Source organism: Rosa chinensis, chromosome 1, assembly GCF_002994745.2.
Source record: "Rosa chinensis cultivar Old Blush chromosome 1, RchiOBHm-V2, whole genome shotgun sequence".
Classification (NCBI taxonomy): Eukaryota; Viridiplantae; Streptophyta; class Magnoliopsida; order Rosales; family Rosaceae; genus Rosa; species Rosa chinensis.
In genome coordinates, this window is record NC_037088.1 from 43803685 (window position 1) to 43821377 (window position 17693).

The 17693-nt window shown below is 36.3% G+C and overlaps 1 protein-coding gene and 1 long non-coding RNA gene across 2 annotated transcripts; one reads left to right on the top strand and one right to left on the bottom strand.

Moving 5' to 3' along the window:
• Positions 1 to 322: 322 nt before the first annotated feature.
• LOC121049841 lies at positions 323 to 1451 on the bottom strand. The gene is made up of 3 exons (XR_005801440.1): positions 1035 to 1451; positions 647 to 789; positions 323 to 464 (listed from the first exon to the last, which is right to left on the bottom strand). It is a non-coding gene; the product is annotated as an uncharacterized LOC121049841 (long non-coding RNA).
• A 263-nt stretch (positions 1452 to 1714) lies between these two features.
• LOC112167445 (protein MICRORCHIDIA 6-like) lies at positions 1715 to 11450 on the top strand. The gene is made up of 12 exons (XM_040506830.1): positions 1715 to 1741; positions 2134 to 2262; positions 2651 to 2950; positions 3034 to 3058; positions 3147 to 3175; positions 3314 to 3406; positions 9268 to 9319; positions 9412 to 9523; positions 10137 to 10239; positions 10496 to 10575; positions 10704 to 10746; positions 11053 to 11450. The coding sequence occupies exons 1-11, from the start codon at positions 1739 to 1741 to the stop codon at positions 10708 to 10710; spliced, it is 933 nt and encodes a 310-aa protein (XP_040362764.1). The 5' UTR covers positions 1715 to 1738; the 3' UTR covers positions 10711 to 10746; positions 11053 to 11450.
• Positions 11451 to 17693: the final 6243 nt, after the last annotated feature.

Here is a 17693-nt window from a genome sequence, read left to right on the forward strand (position 1 = left end):
ATTTTTGGAATTCTCACCACCACAAACGATAATTAAACATTTCTAACCCAATGTTAGCTCATCGGACTTATAAATTAATCTGCATTTATGCTAACTAAGCACAGAATGAAAAAAATAATGGACTTGGAAGTATTAAGAAATCATAGATATACATAAATCTACTGCTAGTAGCAACAGTATAAATCTTCTTCTCAAACCTAACAGTAATTTATCCACTAATCAATGTAATCATAAGCTTCATACTAACTATTCTGAGCCTCTAATTGCTTTCTACCATTTGTGTACAGATCGCATTCATGACTTGTAGACAATAGCAAAACATCGTATAACTTTTGATAGTTCATACATAGTTGGAGAAGGAAAAAAAGTTACCTTACATAAGCATACAATGCCCAAGAGTTGAGCAATCTTTACAATCCAACAGTTCTAGGAGCTTTGTATCGCAACTTCCTATTATGAACTTGCTGCAAAGCACACAATTGATAATATCAATCATTCAAAATTGAAAACTCTGTGTTAACCAAACCTGAGTCAATTTAGTCAATAATTTAACCAATCGTTATCAAGGTAACAACACAAACCGTAAAACTTTATTACCAAGAGAGTAAAGAATACGAAAATATAGACATGAAACGAGAACCATTACCACTGTAGTGTCCCATTAGCTTCACAACACCAATACCATTGCCAATACTTTCAGCTTCCACATAAGCATTGCCTTGAAAGGTTCAGTTCATAGAGACATGCCCGCAAAAACAATTCCAACTCCAGATCTTGTGAGACAGTTTTCTGACATAAAAAAGAGCATCAGGAAGAGCAAAACAATATAAAATACTCGGATCAAATTCTTTTATTTTCTGACCATAATCAGAATCAGATAGAAAACCAAAATTTTCTGCTATATCATATATGGCATCCCAACCCTTCAATCAACTTGATCTTAGAGAAAGCATCAGCATGAAGTAACAGAGCTTTATGATACGATTACTAACGGAGGAAATTGTTAATATAAATGCTGAAAGTAATCATCAAACCTCATGAGAAACAGGCAACCAAAACAATGGCACATATCATCCTTTGTGAAAGGCTTAACCATGTTGATCAGCACTCTATGACCAGTTGGCCACCAAAAAGTTAAAACTCCAACCAAAACTCCTGAATTAATAAATATTATCAGATTGAAGCATAAACAACAAAAAGCTTAATGTTCTATGAAGCAACCACACCAAAAAAAAAAAAATTTGCAGAAACCAAACAATTGTCTGGAGTGACTTCATGTAGCACAGGGAGAGATGGAAACCCAGGAGGACTAAACTCAAGTTGCCCAACATCAGTATCCAAGTACCCAACTTTCTTATACCTGTAAAGGAAAATAAGACTAAAATGGTTTTCAACCTCTTCCATCCTAAACCACCAATAAACAGTAAGAAACCATTAAGAACAACATACCAGTTCATACGACAAAAACCACCAAAAAAAAAAAAGGACCAAGTTTTAGTTCCTATACTTGCAGGACATAAAGCAAATCCCTAAACCCAATCACCAAACACCAATATTTTGAACCCAAATCAAGAACAAGAAACCATTACCTGGTCAGATTGACCAATGAAGGAAGCAAAAACAGTGAGATTCTCCGGTACCCGTAGATGGTGAAAGCATTGACTCAAAGCATTGGTCTTCTCTCTTACACGTTTTTGGCACGAACAGCCGAACAGGACATGATAGAATAGTAGTACCGATGGTGAGCTTTCTTGCTTAAGCTTTTATTGTCTAGACTCTTATCAATATTTTTCTGCGTGTTAAAATTAAGACGGTAAGTGAAGTGTGGCTTATTGTTGTATCTCGTAGTAAATTTACCAGGATATTTGATGTGCCATTGTAAAGCCATATTTTAGACTACCTTGAGGCTGTTGTTTTTAGTTTTAGAAGGCAAGCTGACAAGTTGCAATATGTAATTGCAACATGAACTCTAGCGTTCAGGCGGATGAGCATATACATTATGTTATACAAATGAGCACACATTATGTTTCACAGATCGATCTCAATTGTCTTGATGTTATTAGTTCAATGGGCAGCTGAAATGCTGCTTGTCATTTATTCTCGTTCTCAATCAAGTTTGCATGTCAATTGCAGGTGGATTACGAATTCAACCATACAACTGAGACATTAGATATAATGCACGGCAGAGAGCATTTTATGTCTAATCTCTCCTTGTTGCTACAGTGGTCTCCATATTCAACAGAGGCTGAGCTACTGAAACAAGTAAGCTCTTACAGTTTTTCTTTCTTAAGTAATTAATAACATTCTCATTATTTTAAGAGAAACGGTGAGTTTTCTTTTGGTGGGGCGGGATATCTATGCTTCACTGTATTATTAGCCAAATTCCTCTACAACAATGCTATCTTAATCTATGTGTATTTTTCTTACATTTATACATTATCTGGGATTAGTATCCTCTACTTTTGCAAGCTGATTCATGTGTAAATCTAGGTTACTAAATTTTGAAATGAACTGGAAAAGGGCAACATACCTTTTCTCTAGGTTAGCTACTTGCCAGCTAGCTTGTCAATTGATGCTTCATATACATTGGTAGTTCTTATCTGCTTCACAGGCTGATGTAGTGCTTGAATTTTCAATCATGAGATGACAGTTTAATGACATTGGAGCTCATGGGACAGAAGTTATGATTTATAACTTATGGTTCAACGATGATGGGAGTGCAGAGCTGGACTTTGATACTGATCCCGAGGTCAACAATTTATGTCACTCTATTTTCTTCTTTTTGAATGTTGTGAAAGTAGCGTGTACCAGTCTAATGAGGTGGCTTCCTGTATCTTGGTTGTTGCAGGATATTCGTATTAGTGGGGATACCAAAAAAGTTAATGCTAGACTTGGATGGAAAAGGGTCAATGAACAGCACATTGCTAATCGTTTCCATCACTTTCTCCGTGTAAGCGTAGCATAGCCTATGTATATTTGAACTAGACATAGAAGACTGGAAGTTCTCTGAGTGTCTTTCTCTATGCTCCACAGGTTTACTTGTCTATCTTGTACTTGCGTATACCAGCAACCTTTCAAATAATACTGCGTGGGAGAGTTGTTGAGCATCATAACATTGCTGAATGCTGATGACCTAAAATTTCAAGAATATATCTTGATAGACCTCAAACTGGAGGTACTGTGGAGGTTGTACCGAATTCATAGACAATTTTTTCTAGTTGCTGTTATACTAAATGATTCCATCAGACTGCTTAGTTGTTATCATATGAACTGCTTCCTCTCCGCTTAAACAATCAAGTTGTTAAACATGCAGGGTCAAGTTATTACTACTATTGGATTTCTAAACGATGCTCCATATGTCAGTTACCACGGTTTCAATGTTTATCACAAGAATCGTCTGATACTGGTATCTTTTCCTTGCTGAATTTTACGTCCAGGAATTTTGTAATTTAATTGATTTTATAAAGGAGAAATTTTTTGTCCGGGGAAGTCTAAAGTGTGTTGATGTTTGTCATACATCAACTTTTTAATAAATATATATTAAATTAAATTAGTTAGTGAAACTTGTTATACAGGTCAACAGGTTATTCACCTATAATTTGACATGTGTACTAAAAAAAATAAAAATTACCATACTAAGTACTCATTTATTGTTTTATATGTAAATCGTTCAAAAACTTGTAATGAAGATCGTAAATGTAGTAATTACTTTGATTACAACTATAATTATCACTAAATACGTCTAATGTGGTTGTTTGTTGTAAAATGTCTTATCGATGATATAATTTACAAAAGAAAGGACTCTAGTTACAAAAAGAACAACTGGATTACAAGAATAAGGACTTGAAAAGTTTTAGGTCTAATATGATTATTTACCATATAAACGAAACATTTGTTGTAGCAGTGGTAAAATGATCGTTTTTTTTTTGTAAATAGAATTACATTTCAAGTAATTATCATAAAAACAACCATAATTACAACGTTATACCTCAATTGTTGTAATTTATAGTAAAATGCATTGTCAAAAAAGTAATTATCTCATGGATGATGAGATTTACACAAGAAAAGTATTAAATTACAAAATATAGAACTCTAATACACAATTAAGGACTCGCGCCTCATTTACAACATATACATGCATAACGTTTTACCACGTTGACAACAATTCGTTGTCACATTAGTAAAATGGGTCTCAGACTTGTAATATAAAAAATTACCACAAATAAGAGCTTGATTACTACTTCTACAACAATTCGTTGTCTCATCGGTCAAATGGTTCTCAAACTTGTAATATTAAAGAATTACCATAAATACAACCTTAGTTACTACTTTGGACCTCAATTGTCCTAAAATCAGGAAAAAAACATTGTTAAATAAGTAAATAACTCATAAAGGACAGTAGTTACAAGATAGACAATTTTATTACACCATAAAGGACTTACCGCAAATTTACTTAAATATATAAAGTTTTACTATTATAGCAACACACTCGTTATTTTATTAGTAAAGTGGTTCTGAAAACTTGTAATAACGAAGTATTAACACTTATTATAACTAAATTACCACTTTTTACCACAATTTGTTTTTTTATTAGTAAAACGGTTCTCAAACTTGTTTTAGTGAAATATTAACACTAATTACAACTTTACTACCACGTTTTACAATAAGTCGGGTTGGAATATCGAACATGGTTGTTCAATTTTTTTTTTTTTTTTTTCCGAGAGAGAGAGAACTAAGGATTGCGGTTCTCTATTTGCCTGTCTCTTCCAGCGTCCTTCTTCCTTCTTCCTTCTTCCTTCTTCCTTCTTCCTTCTTCCTTCTTCCTTCTTCCTTCTTCCTTCTTTCTTCTTTCTTCTTGGTCCATAGTTGAAATTCTAGCGTATCAGATCCATGGCTACCTGAGCATCGCTCCTCTATCACTTCCCCGCTGCAATTCTCTCCATCCTTAGTTTCTCTTGTCTTTGAATTTACAGAAATCTAATCGAAGAAGCCCCAAAACCCCTAAATCAGGATTCACAAACCCTAATATTTGCAATCTCTCTTAGTCATCTTCGGAGCCAGAAGCCGACTAATTCGAACTCCAATTCCAGTAATGTCCAATCCGTTGGGGTTTTGTTCCCTCCCTGACGCATTACTTCACCAATATTTCCTTCTGGTTTTTCTCTTCACCATCACATTCTCCTCATCATAAGGATTGGTTTTGTCTCGAGGTTACTTCACTACTTTTTCTTCCAGAGGCTCGACTTGTGTCAGCGATGTGGAGATGTCAAGTCTGGAGGAGGAGGAGGACTGGAATTTGGGGGTTTCAATGGTAGAAGATGGATTTATTGAGGACTTGATCGATGGGGAAGAGAGGTGTTGGCAGATGGATTTAATTGAGGACTTGTTTTCAGCTGAAGAGGTAAGAATTATCTCCGGTATTCCACTTTGTCTATATGCAATTGTTCATGTTTCTGCTACTCAATTTCACAGCTTTTGCATGTCCTGTGTGATTTTGGACTTTGATTCTCATATGGGTTTTGGGTGTATAAAACGAACAATAATTCAAACTCTAACATGTTCTGATTGTATTAGGAGATGCAGTTTTGAGTTTGAGTTTGAGTTTTGACAAGTCCACGGTACTCATTAGCTTTAGGAGATGCAGTATCCTCCTCTCAAATCTACAACTCAGGTGAATAAAACTCTATGATTACTGCTATAGCAACATAGCCTACTTCCATACCTTCTGATGCAGCAAGTGAAATTGGAGGAAAAGCTGTTGGACTTAGAGGTAGTGCTTGAATCAGTGGTCTTTGTAATGAAGTAGTTTTGAATTCACTTAGTATTTTCAATTTACTAATAAAGTTTGTCTATGTGATTTATGGATTATTTGATGCCAGAAATGATTTTGATAGTAGCTTCGTCCAACTTTTTGTGTAATGTTTCCACATCTTGCCATACTTTTATCAGGTTGTATTATGCCAAATCATTATATGAGACGGTAAATAACCTGCCAAACGTACTAGAGCCCATACTATCAGACTTGTGGAAGCAGGAGAAAGAAAAAATTGTTACTCCAGAGCACTGCAGTAATATTATAAAAGATCCAATCAAGGTGAGGACCAAAGGCACCCAAAAGACCATAAGCATTAAAAAAATATAGACAGTGTAGTTGGTGCAAGAACTATGGACACACAAAAATGACATGCCCGCAGAAAAAACGTCGACAAAATAGAGCTTGAAACATTTGGTTGAAACAGAGTAATAATTGTATTCTATAAACGAAGAATTTTTAAATTTTGAACCAATAGTTATGGTCAACCTAATTTTGTTAATGTACATTTTGTTTACAATGAGCAGCATATTAGTTATCATAATTACTATCGTGACTGCAGTTTCAGTGCAAAAGATCTGTCTAAACTTTTCTTATGCTTGTCCACGTCTTATTGAGTTATTGAGTATTAGGCATATCAACCTTAGCAAACAACCATCATTTTATCCTTTTGTTATCTTTTGGCGATTTTCATTTGGGTTGCTTTGAAACTTAGTAATTTGACCATTCAAAATGTCGACAAAATAGAGCTTGAAACAGAGTAATAATTGTATTCTATAAACGAAGAATTTTTAAATTTTGAACCAATAGTTATGGTCAACCTAATTTTGTTAATGTACATTTTGTTTACAATGAGCAGCATATTAGTTATCATGATTACTATCGTGACTGCAGTTTCAGTGCAAAAGATATGTCTAAACTTTTCTTATGCTTGTCCACGTCTTATTGAGTATTAGGCATATCAGCCTTAGCAAACAACCATCATTTTATCCTTTTGTTATCTTTTGGCGATCTTCATTTGGGTTGCTTTGAAACTTAGTAATTTGACCATTCAAAACAGAGGCTATAGATGATGAATACAAAATTACATTAATATCAAATGTGCAATAACATGAAGGTCCAAGTACAATAGACTCTCAATACCAGCATTGGGACTCTCAATATTTTTCTACAAAATATTCTACATTTTGAGTTTGAACGAATCATTCTACATGAGTTCTTCAGATATGTCATCTGTTGGTTCATATGTTGTTGAGGCCTCTTCTGTGATAGTGAGTTCTTCATTTGCTATTAGATGTGATGGGTTGTCACTGAAACAAATAACAAAATATAAAAAGAGCAGCATATGAAACTTAAGATTTAAGCTTTTAGTCCTACACCTTTTCTTTGTGTGTCGGAAAGATAAATGTTGCTGGTAATGAAAGATAAATACCCAAATGTTGTCATCATAGTAGAGAATAGATTTAGAATATAAAGTACCTGCAGCTTTATATACTCCTTTTCTTTTTTTCTTTTTTTTTTTTGGTCAATGCTTTTCTTTTTTCTTAAAATCATGCATTTGTTGAGTCTTAACTTGCTTTGAACAGCATCAACATATCACTAATACTTGTCAGCATTAGTCCAGTTTCAAATAGTAGCACAACAACACAAGTTTACATTAAACCCAAACGTCCAACCTGATTCCCAATGACAATCTTCTGAAAACTCATCTCTCTCTTTCTATAGCTTCTCGATTTGGGACTTAAAAGCTGCTGTAACTTTAGCTTCCTAATTATAGAGAACTTCCAAAAGAATCAGTAAAAATGAGAAATCCATACTGAAACAAATTTCCATAAAGAATTCCATAAAGAAATTTAAGTTTCTAATACAATGGTGAGTTAACATCAAAGCAAGGACTGATAACCATGCGAGTCTTTTCGTCATACCTGGTTGTTAAGAAGAAGCTTAATACATACCTCTACACAAAAGTCTCATGCTTAACTAGAGATGATTATTGAGATGCGAAACATAATGACCAGCATAATGGCAGAGCAACACTACAGCACAAGTCTCATACACATTCATCATGTGAGCCGGAGGAGAAATATGAATCAGACACCTCATGTTTGATTAGTGAAAAAAATAAAGGCCAATTGAGTTCTCAATCGTAAAAAATTACCCACAAATATAAGATCAAGAAAGTTCATCAATGAAATTAAGAGATGGGCAAGAAAGTATCTACCTTTTTGGTACTTCTGGAATACGAAAATGAGTCTTTCTCTAAGTTCATGAGCAACCTATACCATACAAATTGGGATCAAACAGTTAAATTTCACACCAAATCAATCCAAAGACTCAAACTTCTGTAAAGATCATGGGTACCCAAATAGAAATCAATCCCAATAATGAACAAAAATGAAGACGACCACATACCTTTGCTATAATCTCCCCCGCGAAGCTCTCCGGCATATCCCCAATCTCCGCCGCGAAGGTCTTCGGCATATCCCCAATACCCGGCTTTGATTGCAGAGGCAAAGACCACCGAGAGTAGCAAAGGTGGAGGCGCCGATGGAGGAACGACGTCGTCCCAAGAGCACCGAGAGAGAGAGAGAGAGAGAGAGAGAGAGAGAGAGAGAGAGAGAGAGAGAGAGAGAGAGAGAGAGAGAGAGAGAGAGAGAGAGAGAGAGAGAGAGAGAGAGAGAGAAGAGGTGCTCTAAAAGTTATGCATCCAAAAATAAAAATAAAAACTTGAACCAGTTCTTTCGTCCCCTTTCAATTTAGGTTTTCTGAGAAAATCTCAAATTTTATGGTTAATATGTAATTCAGAATTTTCTTAAGAAAAAAAATGAAAAAAAAGGCTACCTGTTGAGCAGGTCACTATTATTGAATATTCTGAATCGTTAGATATATTCTCAGTTTAATTATATCCGACAGTCTACAATATTCAAAAAAATTAATATATGGCATACATCAACGTATACTAGAATTTCCCTTTTTTGTCTATATGTGATTTCCAGACAAGCACCAGCACTATAGTCATATAAGCACGTATGCATGCACATGCATGACAGACCTACGCCAATGTCTTTGATCAAGTCATTTCCTGTCTATGGCACTGGTGCTTCTATCTTTTAGTATATGTTCTGTAGTGGATTAAGACTGGACTTGTGGCATAGAAAAAGGCAGGCAGAAACTGTATTTAACTTGAGTATTGTTCCTAATAGGATTCTATTTTCCATTGAATAATCTTGTTTCTATTTTCTTAGGTTTTCATTGCAAATCAAATGGATTCATTTGTATGATACCTGTCTATTTCAAGTGACAATCCAGAGCTTTATCTGTTTATTTCTTGTTGCAAAAAAAAAAAAAAAAAACTATTCTTAGCTGTGCATACTTTTTCTGTTTATATTTCATGTGAAAATCTTCAGCCTTATGTATAATTTTTTTTTCTTTCCATTTTGTCTCTTCCTGGGCAGCCGCATTGGCAGGTTGTGAGCTATTTAGACAGCAGGGGTCGTGGAGTTGTTGGTATGAACTGGCAAAGCACTCTTTATTGAGCTCTATATTGCTTTTTGAGGGTGTTGTAATTATGGGCCAACGTTTTGTGGGATATTTTATAGGTGTTTTGGAAGCAGATTTTGTTGAGCCGAGTCATAACAAACAAGATTTTGAGAGAACTTCTCTTTTTCAGAAACTTGAAGTCCGTTTGAAGGAGATGACGTGGGAATACTGGTAAAGCTATATGCTCACAACAATGAACCTTGTATGTTTAAATAGTTCTATAGAGCCTCATTTTGCATTTACTTTGATCTTGCATGGACATGGACTATCAAACTTTTCTTGTATACAGACAAACGAAAAGTTTTGGACATCTCAATGAATTTAATTATTTTTATTCAGAACATGACACTGAATATTATGGTCACTGCACAATTTTAATACATGGAAAAATTACAAAAAAGTTATCGGACACTTAGCGGCATCTGGTATTCATACCTGTGTATGATGGAATCTCTGTGAAGGTCTTGATGACTGTATGATGTGTCTATTGGACTTTGGCAGGGATTATGACTATGGACTAATTGGGTATCAGGTAAAGAAAAAGCTTAAACCAGTGACCCCACAAAGTGGCGTTCATCAATCTATCACATTGGGCCAAAGTTCCCCTGCTCTTGGTAGTAAAATCACAGTACTTAAAAAATCTGGGCCCTCAATTTCAAGCACCTTAAAGGAAATCTGTACAAGGCAGCAGCTTGAGCATCTTTTCTTCTCATCAATAATTTTACGTACTGATTATTGTTGAAATAGAACAAAAATAAATTGCAAGTATTATTCTGTGTTTTGGTGTAATAGGAACGATGAAGAGGAAAGAACATGATGATATTCTGCCGGTTGAAAATGTGAAAGGGGCCAAGCTGATCAATACTGGGAAAAGTCAGTCTGTACAGGTAAGCAAGCAACTTGTCTGAAACATACCATGTTTCCATTCTCGTTAGGAGGGCATTTAGTTTATTAAGCGATTTCAGCTTGTGTAATATGTGTTTCAGTTGGGAAAGCAACTGAAAGCTGCACTTGTTTCGCCCAGACTTAAGATACCCATGCCAGTTTGACACAGTACCAGTCTATAAAGATATGGCCTGCACATGTTGTTTAATACACTTCCTTTTGCTTAATGACTTTTCTTTTGTGAATTTTGTTTGGTAGCTGGGGAATCCTACTGGAAATCAGCTGAAAGATCAAGAGGCTAAAAATCTGATGCAAGAGAACAACAAGCTGCGATCTAAGTGAGTGCATGATTATTTGTTCTGTTATTTTCACCGCAATTCTTTCTGTGATGAATCCGTTTTCTTGCATATTTGGAGGTTTACTTTCTAAGCTTTTAGATTCTGAACGACGTTTTCTATATTGTCAGATGCTAGGAATATGAGAAGAGGGAGGAGGAACTAAATCTTAAGGTACTTCTGTAGTGCATATGATGTTTGTTCTTGTCTTAGTTTTGTTCTTTTTTGGTTTGTCGTTTAAAAGCTGTATGATACCCCATTTCCTTCAAATTATTCTTATTGATCAGAAGCTCATTCCGTACCTTAACTTCTTATTTTCGACGCTGAGATTTTGGCCTTGTTTACTTTCGAGGTTTTGTGAACCCATTTTTGAATCCGGTATCTTATTGGAATACAAAATCAATGTTACTCTTTAGTTCATTAAACATATCTTGGCCGTGAAACGTATGGTTAACGAAGATTGTTGTTGTTTGTGTGCAGGTGGCACAGCTTAAGAAGGAAAGGAAAGCCGTTGATGATGAATACTCTCTAATGTTGGCTGAATTAGAAGCGTTGGGGGATGTCAAGGAAGAAAAGGGTACATAAATCAATGTATGTAGTGTTGTATCTCATGTATCTCTAATTCTTTCATTTGTAAAACCTTGTTGTATCAAATGAGTGTAGCCTCCAATTTTCATTCTTTAAGATCGTAGGTTGATGTAGGGAAAAAAGTGGCTTGTGTATGATGGAGAGAAGAAAGTCGAGGAAAAAGAGTGATCAAAGTGAGGTAAAATGGTGTAAAGTTGGGAAACAGCACTCAAATCCGTATCGGGTATTAAAAAGTTTTTGTGGTTTTCGGGAGATTAGATTGAGCAGTTTCAATTATAAACTATTGTTTGGTTAGGGCTTTGGCTTCATTGTTCATCTTAAACCGACTTCAACTTTCTTTGGATTTTGCCAATGCCTTAGCACGTTGTGCTGTGGCTTCGAGTCTAAATGAATTGAGCAGTTGGTAGCAAAGCAAGGATCCACCTAGTTTGATGGCTTAGAAGGCTTATGACGAGTGAGAATTAACAGTCGCATATGAAAACATTCTTCTGGTACTAGGTATGTTGAGAATAGTAGCTAGATACTTCCTGGAGTATTCTCTTATTTTGTCGGAAATATATACCGACGACATTTTCTGGTGCAAGGATATCCTGCCTTGGATAGAAATGGAGGAAAATGTTTGGGACTGGATTGATTTTGTCGTTCAGACTGAACATTATTGATACACCACAGAAGACGACTTTTTTGAAACGTACGTAGGATGGAAAGGACTTATGGCTACAAGGATGCTATGGGGAAGCTCCCCGCTTGAAGATGTGGAAGGGAACGGATGATGTGTTCAGTAGCAATGGTGGCCCTAATTGTTCAGCAAAACCTATGCAAAGCCTCACTAGTAGACCTGTCAATAAATTAGATTTTGATTCAAATCTGGTCTGGAAATGTAGTGAGTGAACGAATTTAGATTTGATAGTTCAATATGTTAATTTTTTTTTTTTTTATTTATGGGTAAGACGACAAACTATATTAAGTGAAACTGAGAAGTACATGGAATGATGCAAAAACATCGAAATAAAAACAATAAAGCATAACAAGATGCACAAAGGCATTTAAAGTGTAGGAAAACAATAAAAGATAACAAGATGCATAGACGCATCTAGAATGAAAGGTAACCATGTGACTTGATGTCGAACGACATCGCTGCACTGGATATATCACGAGAGCAGTGTAAATATAATAGTAACCGTAACCGGTGATAGGATCACCTAGGAGAGATGATTCGCTCACCGAGAGTTCGAAAGTAACCGAGGGTGTCAGAAACTCGAAAATTAGCAAACGAACTCCCAAGAACCAAAACAAATACCATATCAATATAAGCAGCCGTCTCGGATCCAAGATCCGGATTTGAATACGACTCGGATCCCAAATGCGGATCCAAATTCGGTCAAATCCCGCCAAATCAAGACTGACGAGTCAACCTTGACAAATGCCCAAGCCCAACTCAATCTGATCTGGGCACCCTGGCTTCAGCCTTCCGTCCGACCAACCTGCCAGATCTGCAACGCCGGAAAACACAGGTCCCAGTTCTGTCCATATGACTCCAAGCGCCACCACCCTAACCACCAGTCGTACAGCCCCATCCGAGGTCGTTCCACCCTTGGATCCCCAAGCCTGCACGTCCCATTTCTGAGCCAGAAAGTCGCGTCACCATCACCCACGAACTGCAGCACCGCCGTCTCCTGCCGCGAACTCTAATCTGGGAATCAGAAACCAAAAAAAAAAACCCCGACAGCTGCACTTCCCCGGAAGGCTGAGGCGTGAACCTTCCCATCTCGAGCCCCTCCCACAGCCCTACTACCAGAAAGTCCAAGAAGGCACAGCCAAGGTTCCAAGACGTCTTCATAGTCCTTGGATCCCAGATCCGGATCCGATCCAACACCTCCAATTTTCAGGTGGAAGGTCGCCGACCACAGGCCCAAATAGACCACAGCCTGGAATCCCAAGTTGTAGAGATCTGAGAGAAAGGGAACACACCGCAATCTGCCGCCGCAGGAGGAGTCGAAAACCACACCTTTGAAAAGCAAACTGGAAGGATAGAAGAGACGGTTTGCACCGCACTCGAGGTATACGACAGCAAAGGAGGAGCCGACATTGATCTCTATCGGAGATGGAGAAAATTGCAAAAACGTCCACCCATCAGGGTAGCGTTCTCTCAAATATTATGAGAGAATTAACAGATTAAACACAAATTCGTCTTTATAATGACAAATATTATGAGAGAATTTTAGATAGAGTAGACGTGTCACGTGGCTAGTACACATGGTTAGTACCACGTGGCCCATGTAAGGGGATGTGCGGGAACTTTTAGGTATTTCATTTTAATAAAATATGTAGGGCTGCCACTTGGTTTAACCATCGTTGTCTAGGTTACTTAACCATCGTTATTTAACCGACCGAATACCACCCGATGTTTTAGGTTTGGTAAACCGATTTTTTGGTAACCGAGACCGATAAAACCGAAATCGAAAATTACCGAAAAAGTTGGTTTAGTTTTGGTAAATACCGAATCTACCGATTATCTAAATATTAGATTTATATACTACAGTTTTCAATACACATACATGTATATTAAGAAATAAAGATAAAAACTTTTATAATAGTATATGAACATTACTACATATACTACATTAATAGTATATGTATTTTAAGTAACCTAGACAACGATGGTTAAATAACCTAGTTTTATTGAAAATTGCTAAAACTTGATGTCATATATACAAAAGAAAGCTATAATTAGTAGATGAATACAGAGTTTATGACTATAAAATTTAAAACTCTAGTTTTGTTCATTCTAATTTATATAATAAAGAATTAGTTGTTTTAAAGTTGGTAATACCGAAAACCGAAATACCGAATTTGGTAGATATAATTAACAACTGAAAATTTTGGTTGGTAATTGGTAACTCAGTTTTGAAACCGAAAGCTTTGGTTTTGAAGTTAGTAATACCTATAACCGATTCGAACCGATCGAGTGACAGCCCTAAAAATATGGATAGTTTCATAATATAATTAAGAGACAGATAATCATGATCAGTTGGCTTACTATTCACGTGCCACGTCTGTCATATCTAATAATTTCTCAAATATTATGTGTATTTATATAAAATTTTATACATAACTTTGACAGAATTGAATATCTTAAAATTGTTTGAGTATCTTGTTAATTTGTTATAGTTTAATATTTTATTACATACTATGATTTTTTATTTAAGACAATAAATTTTTGAATCAAACCCAAAATCGGGTAGCAATTTCATTCATCACAAGGCAGAATGACCATTACATATCAAGCCTAAAACAACTAAGCCCATATGAGAACAGCCCAAGGACAGTTGAACCCAAACCCTAGCAATCGGCCCAAACCCGGCCCAAGTCTTCATCTCCGTCACGCACTGTTGCTCAACGCCGCCACGTCTAGCGCTGCCACCGTATCCCGAGGCTGTCAACGAAAAACTCCGACAACCTTGAACCCTGAAGGTTGAAAACCAAGCAAACCCAAACACCACGTCTGAGTTTACCCAGAAACTAGATCGATGCAGTCCACCAACAGCCATCATCACCGCCAACGACCCCAGAATTAGAGCAAATCGACCCACAAACACAGAGATGTTGCACTAGAACGGCTGTAGAGGCACAATCTACCAAACTTCGAGCAACAACTATCCAACTACATCGCTCCCGAGCCCAATCTTTAGATCACCCGTCCAGTTACAGAGAGAGTTTTCTCTGTCCCTTAACTTGTTTTAGAAATATTTATTAGGATCCTATTTATTATAATAAAATGATCAAATTAGTGGTTTGGATATTCGTTAAATCGCCTGATATGGATTTTGATTTGACAAGCAAGATCCATTGGATTATCAGCTCATATTAGATTTGAATTTTGTTTCTTATTAATTAAATCCACTTTAAATCTGTTTACTCTTCATTTGAACGTGAGTCGAACCACATGCAGTTGAAACATCGCTCCACTGCCCGGGTGGTTTAGATCCACGTCAACTATAGAGACTGCAGCAATCAAGATCCAAAACCTTACCTAATAACAATGAAGTTCGATGTAGAAAGGTTGATGAAGGCCTGCAAAATCCGGTTCCACCATTCATGGGATATATCTTTCGGTGGACTAGACCATACATATCTTAATTCTATTGTGTTTATCTGGTTATGTACGTAACAGTTGGATAAAGCCAGTCTTTTTTGTATGTATGAAAAATCAGCTTTGGACTTGGGCTGCAATGTGAAAGCAAATATGCTTGCAGTTACTTTCATTGAAATGTATGTGGTTAATTTGGTGGTTTCGTTGGGAACAAAGTGTTCCACACCATGTAAACTGGACTCCTAGAGTCACTAGGTGACAATTATAGAAAACGACTTCAAGGGTCACTATAGGCAAAACATAAAATTTCTCAGAGGTTTGTATACGTCGATGTGTCAATATATTGATTATTTAGTGTTACATCAGCTCCGTACAATAGTAGACTAACCTTCTCAGATGATAAGGAGATTTCATATGGCAAGACAGAGCTAATTAATCTACAACCATGCCCTCAGGACTTGCTACTCCTCAGGCAAAGATCATTCACAACCAGAATGAAAAGGTTGCTAGTTTTGTAGAGGATCTCCTAGATTCAGAAGGAAAATTGACGTTTGCAGCCTTCGACAACCGGAATTGGTGAACCAACACCCGATATGTTCTGTAGATCTAGCTTCTTAATCATTCTCTGGATTTAAAGTACCATGACGGAGAAGATCGAGGCGATCACTCACCGTCAACAATTACTATGGAAAAGGAGCTATCACCGATAGCAGCAACAAGAAAGCCGAAACAATTGGATGCCAACCGGACCAATGCAAGCCAGGAACTCTGAAGAGCAATAATCCCCAATGTACCTTCGTGCACTGGATATAGCACCAAGCCACCCCCACCCCCCACCTTCACATCAGCCAAACAATTTTGCTTACCGCCCCACCGGATCAAACCTATGTCACCGCTACTGCAGCAATAGCAACCTTAGACAAAACTGTGGTTTCTATCTTGCACTTCTACCATTGTCCTTTAGGGTGTTTTATGCTATGATACCGTACAGGAGAGTACTTTATTTGTAAATATTTTAGTTGTCCAGAAATCTTACAATTAAAATATGTTCACCTTCGCATTGGCCAAGACAACAAGATAAAAAAAGAGACAGAACAGCAAGTGTAGAAATTATTCTATGCACCGCGGTGCAAATGGCCCAACATTTATAAGATAATCTCAACTCTTGATATTTATAATTAATATTTTTATTAATAACCTAAGAGTGTATTTAATATAATCTAATCATCCATTTATATTGGTGTAAGTACACTTCGGTACACTAAATTCTCCCCATCAATTAGGTTCCTCGATCAACTTCTGAAAATAAAAAGCATCTTGGGTAGATGCGTTTCATAATTTTCATTTGGGGACGTCATTGCTGATCGATAAGAGATAGGTTATGTGACCTAAGCATAGTTGAAGTCTGCTGCTTATGTGTCATTGGCTGAGTGCCAGATTATCAAAGGCATTTATGAATAGAAGTTGACATGCATTCAATTTGATAAAATGAAGATGACAATTCCTGCCTTATGTTTTATTATGCAATAATAGCATGTGCATGATAAATGTTCTTAACTATGCCATATATGCTACTTATCTGTGTAATTGGTTATAATATATACGCACACACACACGTGTGTGTAAATGGCTAATAGTTTAGTAGTAACGCCTGACGAAGATTATGAAAGAGAAGTAAATGGCTTGGTTTATGACTTAGAGGTTAGGAATTAGATGATTTAAAGGGATAAGAGGTTCTGAACGCAAAATCTTATAAAATTAGGCTTCTAACCCTTATTTACAGGCCAGTTAGCGAACTCTAAAATTGTGGAAAAACGAATCCACATTGATAATAATAAGCTATATTTGTATCATGATCTATATATTTACACCATGACGATGTATTGACTTAGCAACATTGGGTGAATGATCACACCTCAATCGGCAAATGGAAGTAATAGGGGTTGTTTTTATTTTATTTATTATTATTATTATTTTTTTTTTTATGAAATGGAAGTAATACGGGTTTCAAAGTGTTGCCATATACTAGCTTTTACTAATTAATATCATGAAACCTTCTAATTTGTAACTTATCAAATGGCCGGAAAGAATATGGATTTTCTCTATGGAATCAAAAGTTATGTCAATTGATCAGGACTCAGGAGGCAAAAGCCAGTACAACGTACAATTTTTAAATACGCCATGTAAAATGGAATATTATAACTCAAACTGCTACATGTAAAGAGTAACAAAATTCCACTAGAAACTGATTATTTTCTTCACCACTATAATATCAACAACTGTCTATACAATCATATTATAATAGAACCTCCCATTACATATATACCCACAGATCATCCCAACAGTTTCCTTGAAAAAAACAGAACTATCAAGAGACTAATTCAGTGATTCAGTCCCAGCTTCATCATAACAAACTAAAACTTAGATGAAGGGGAGAAAA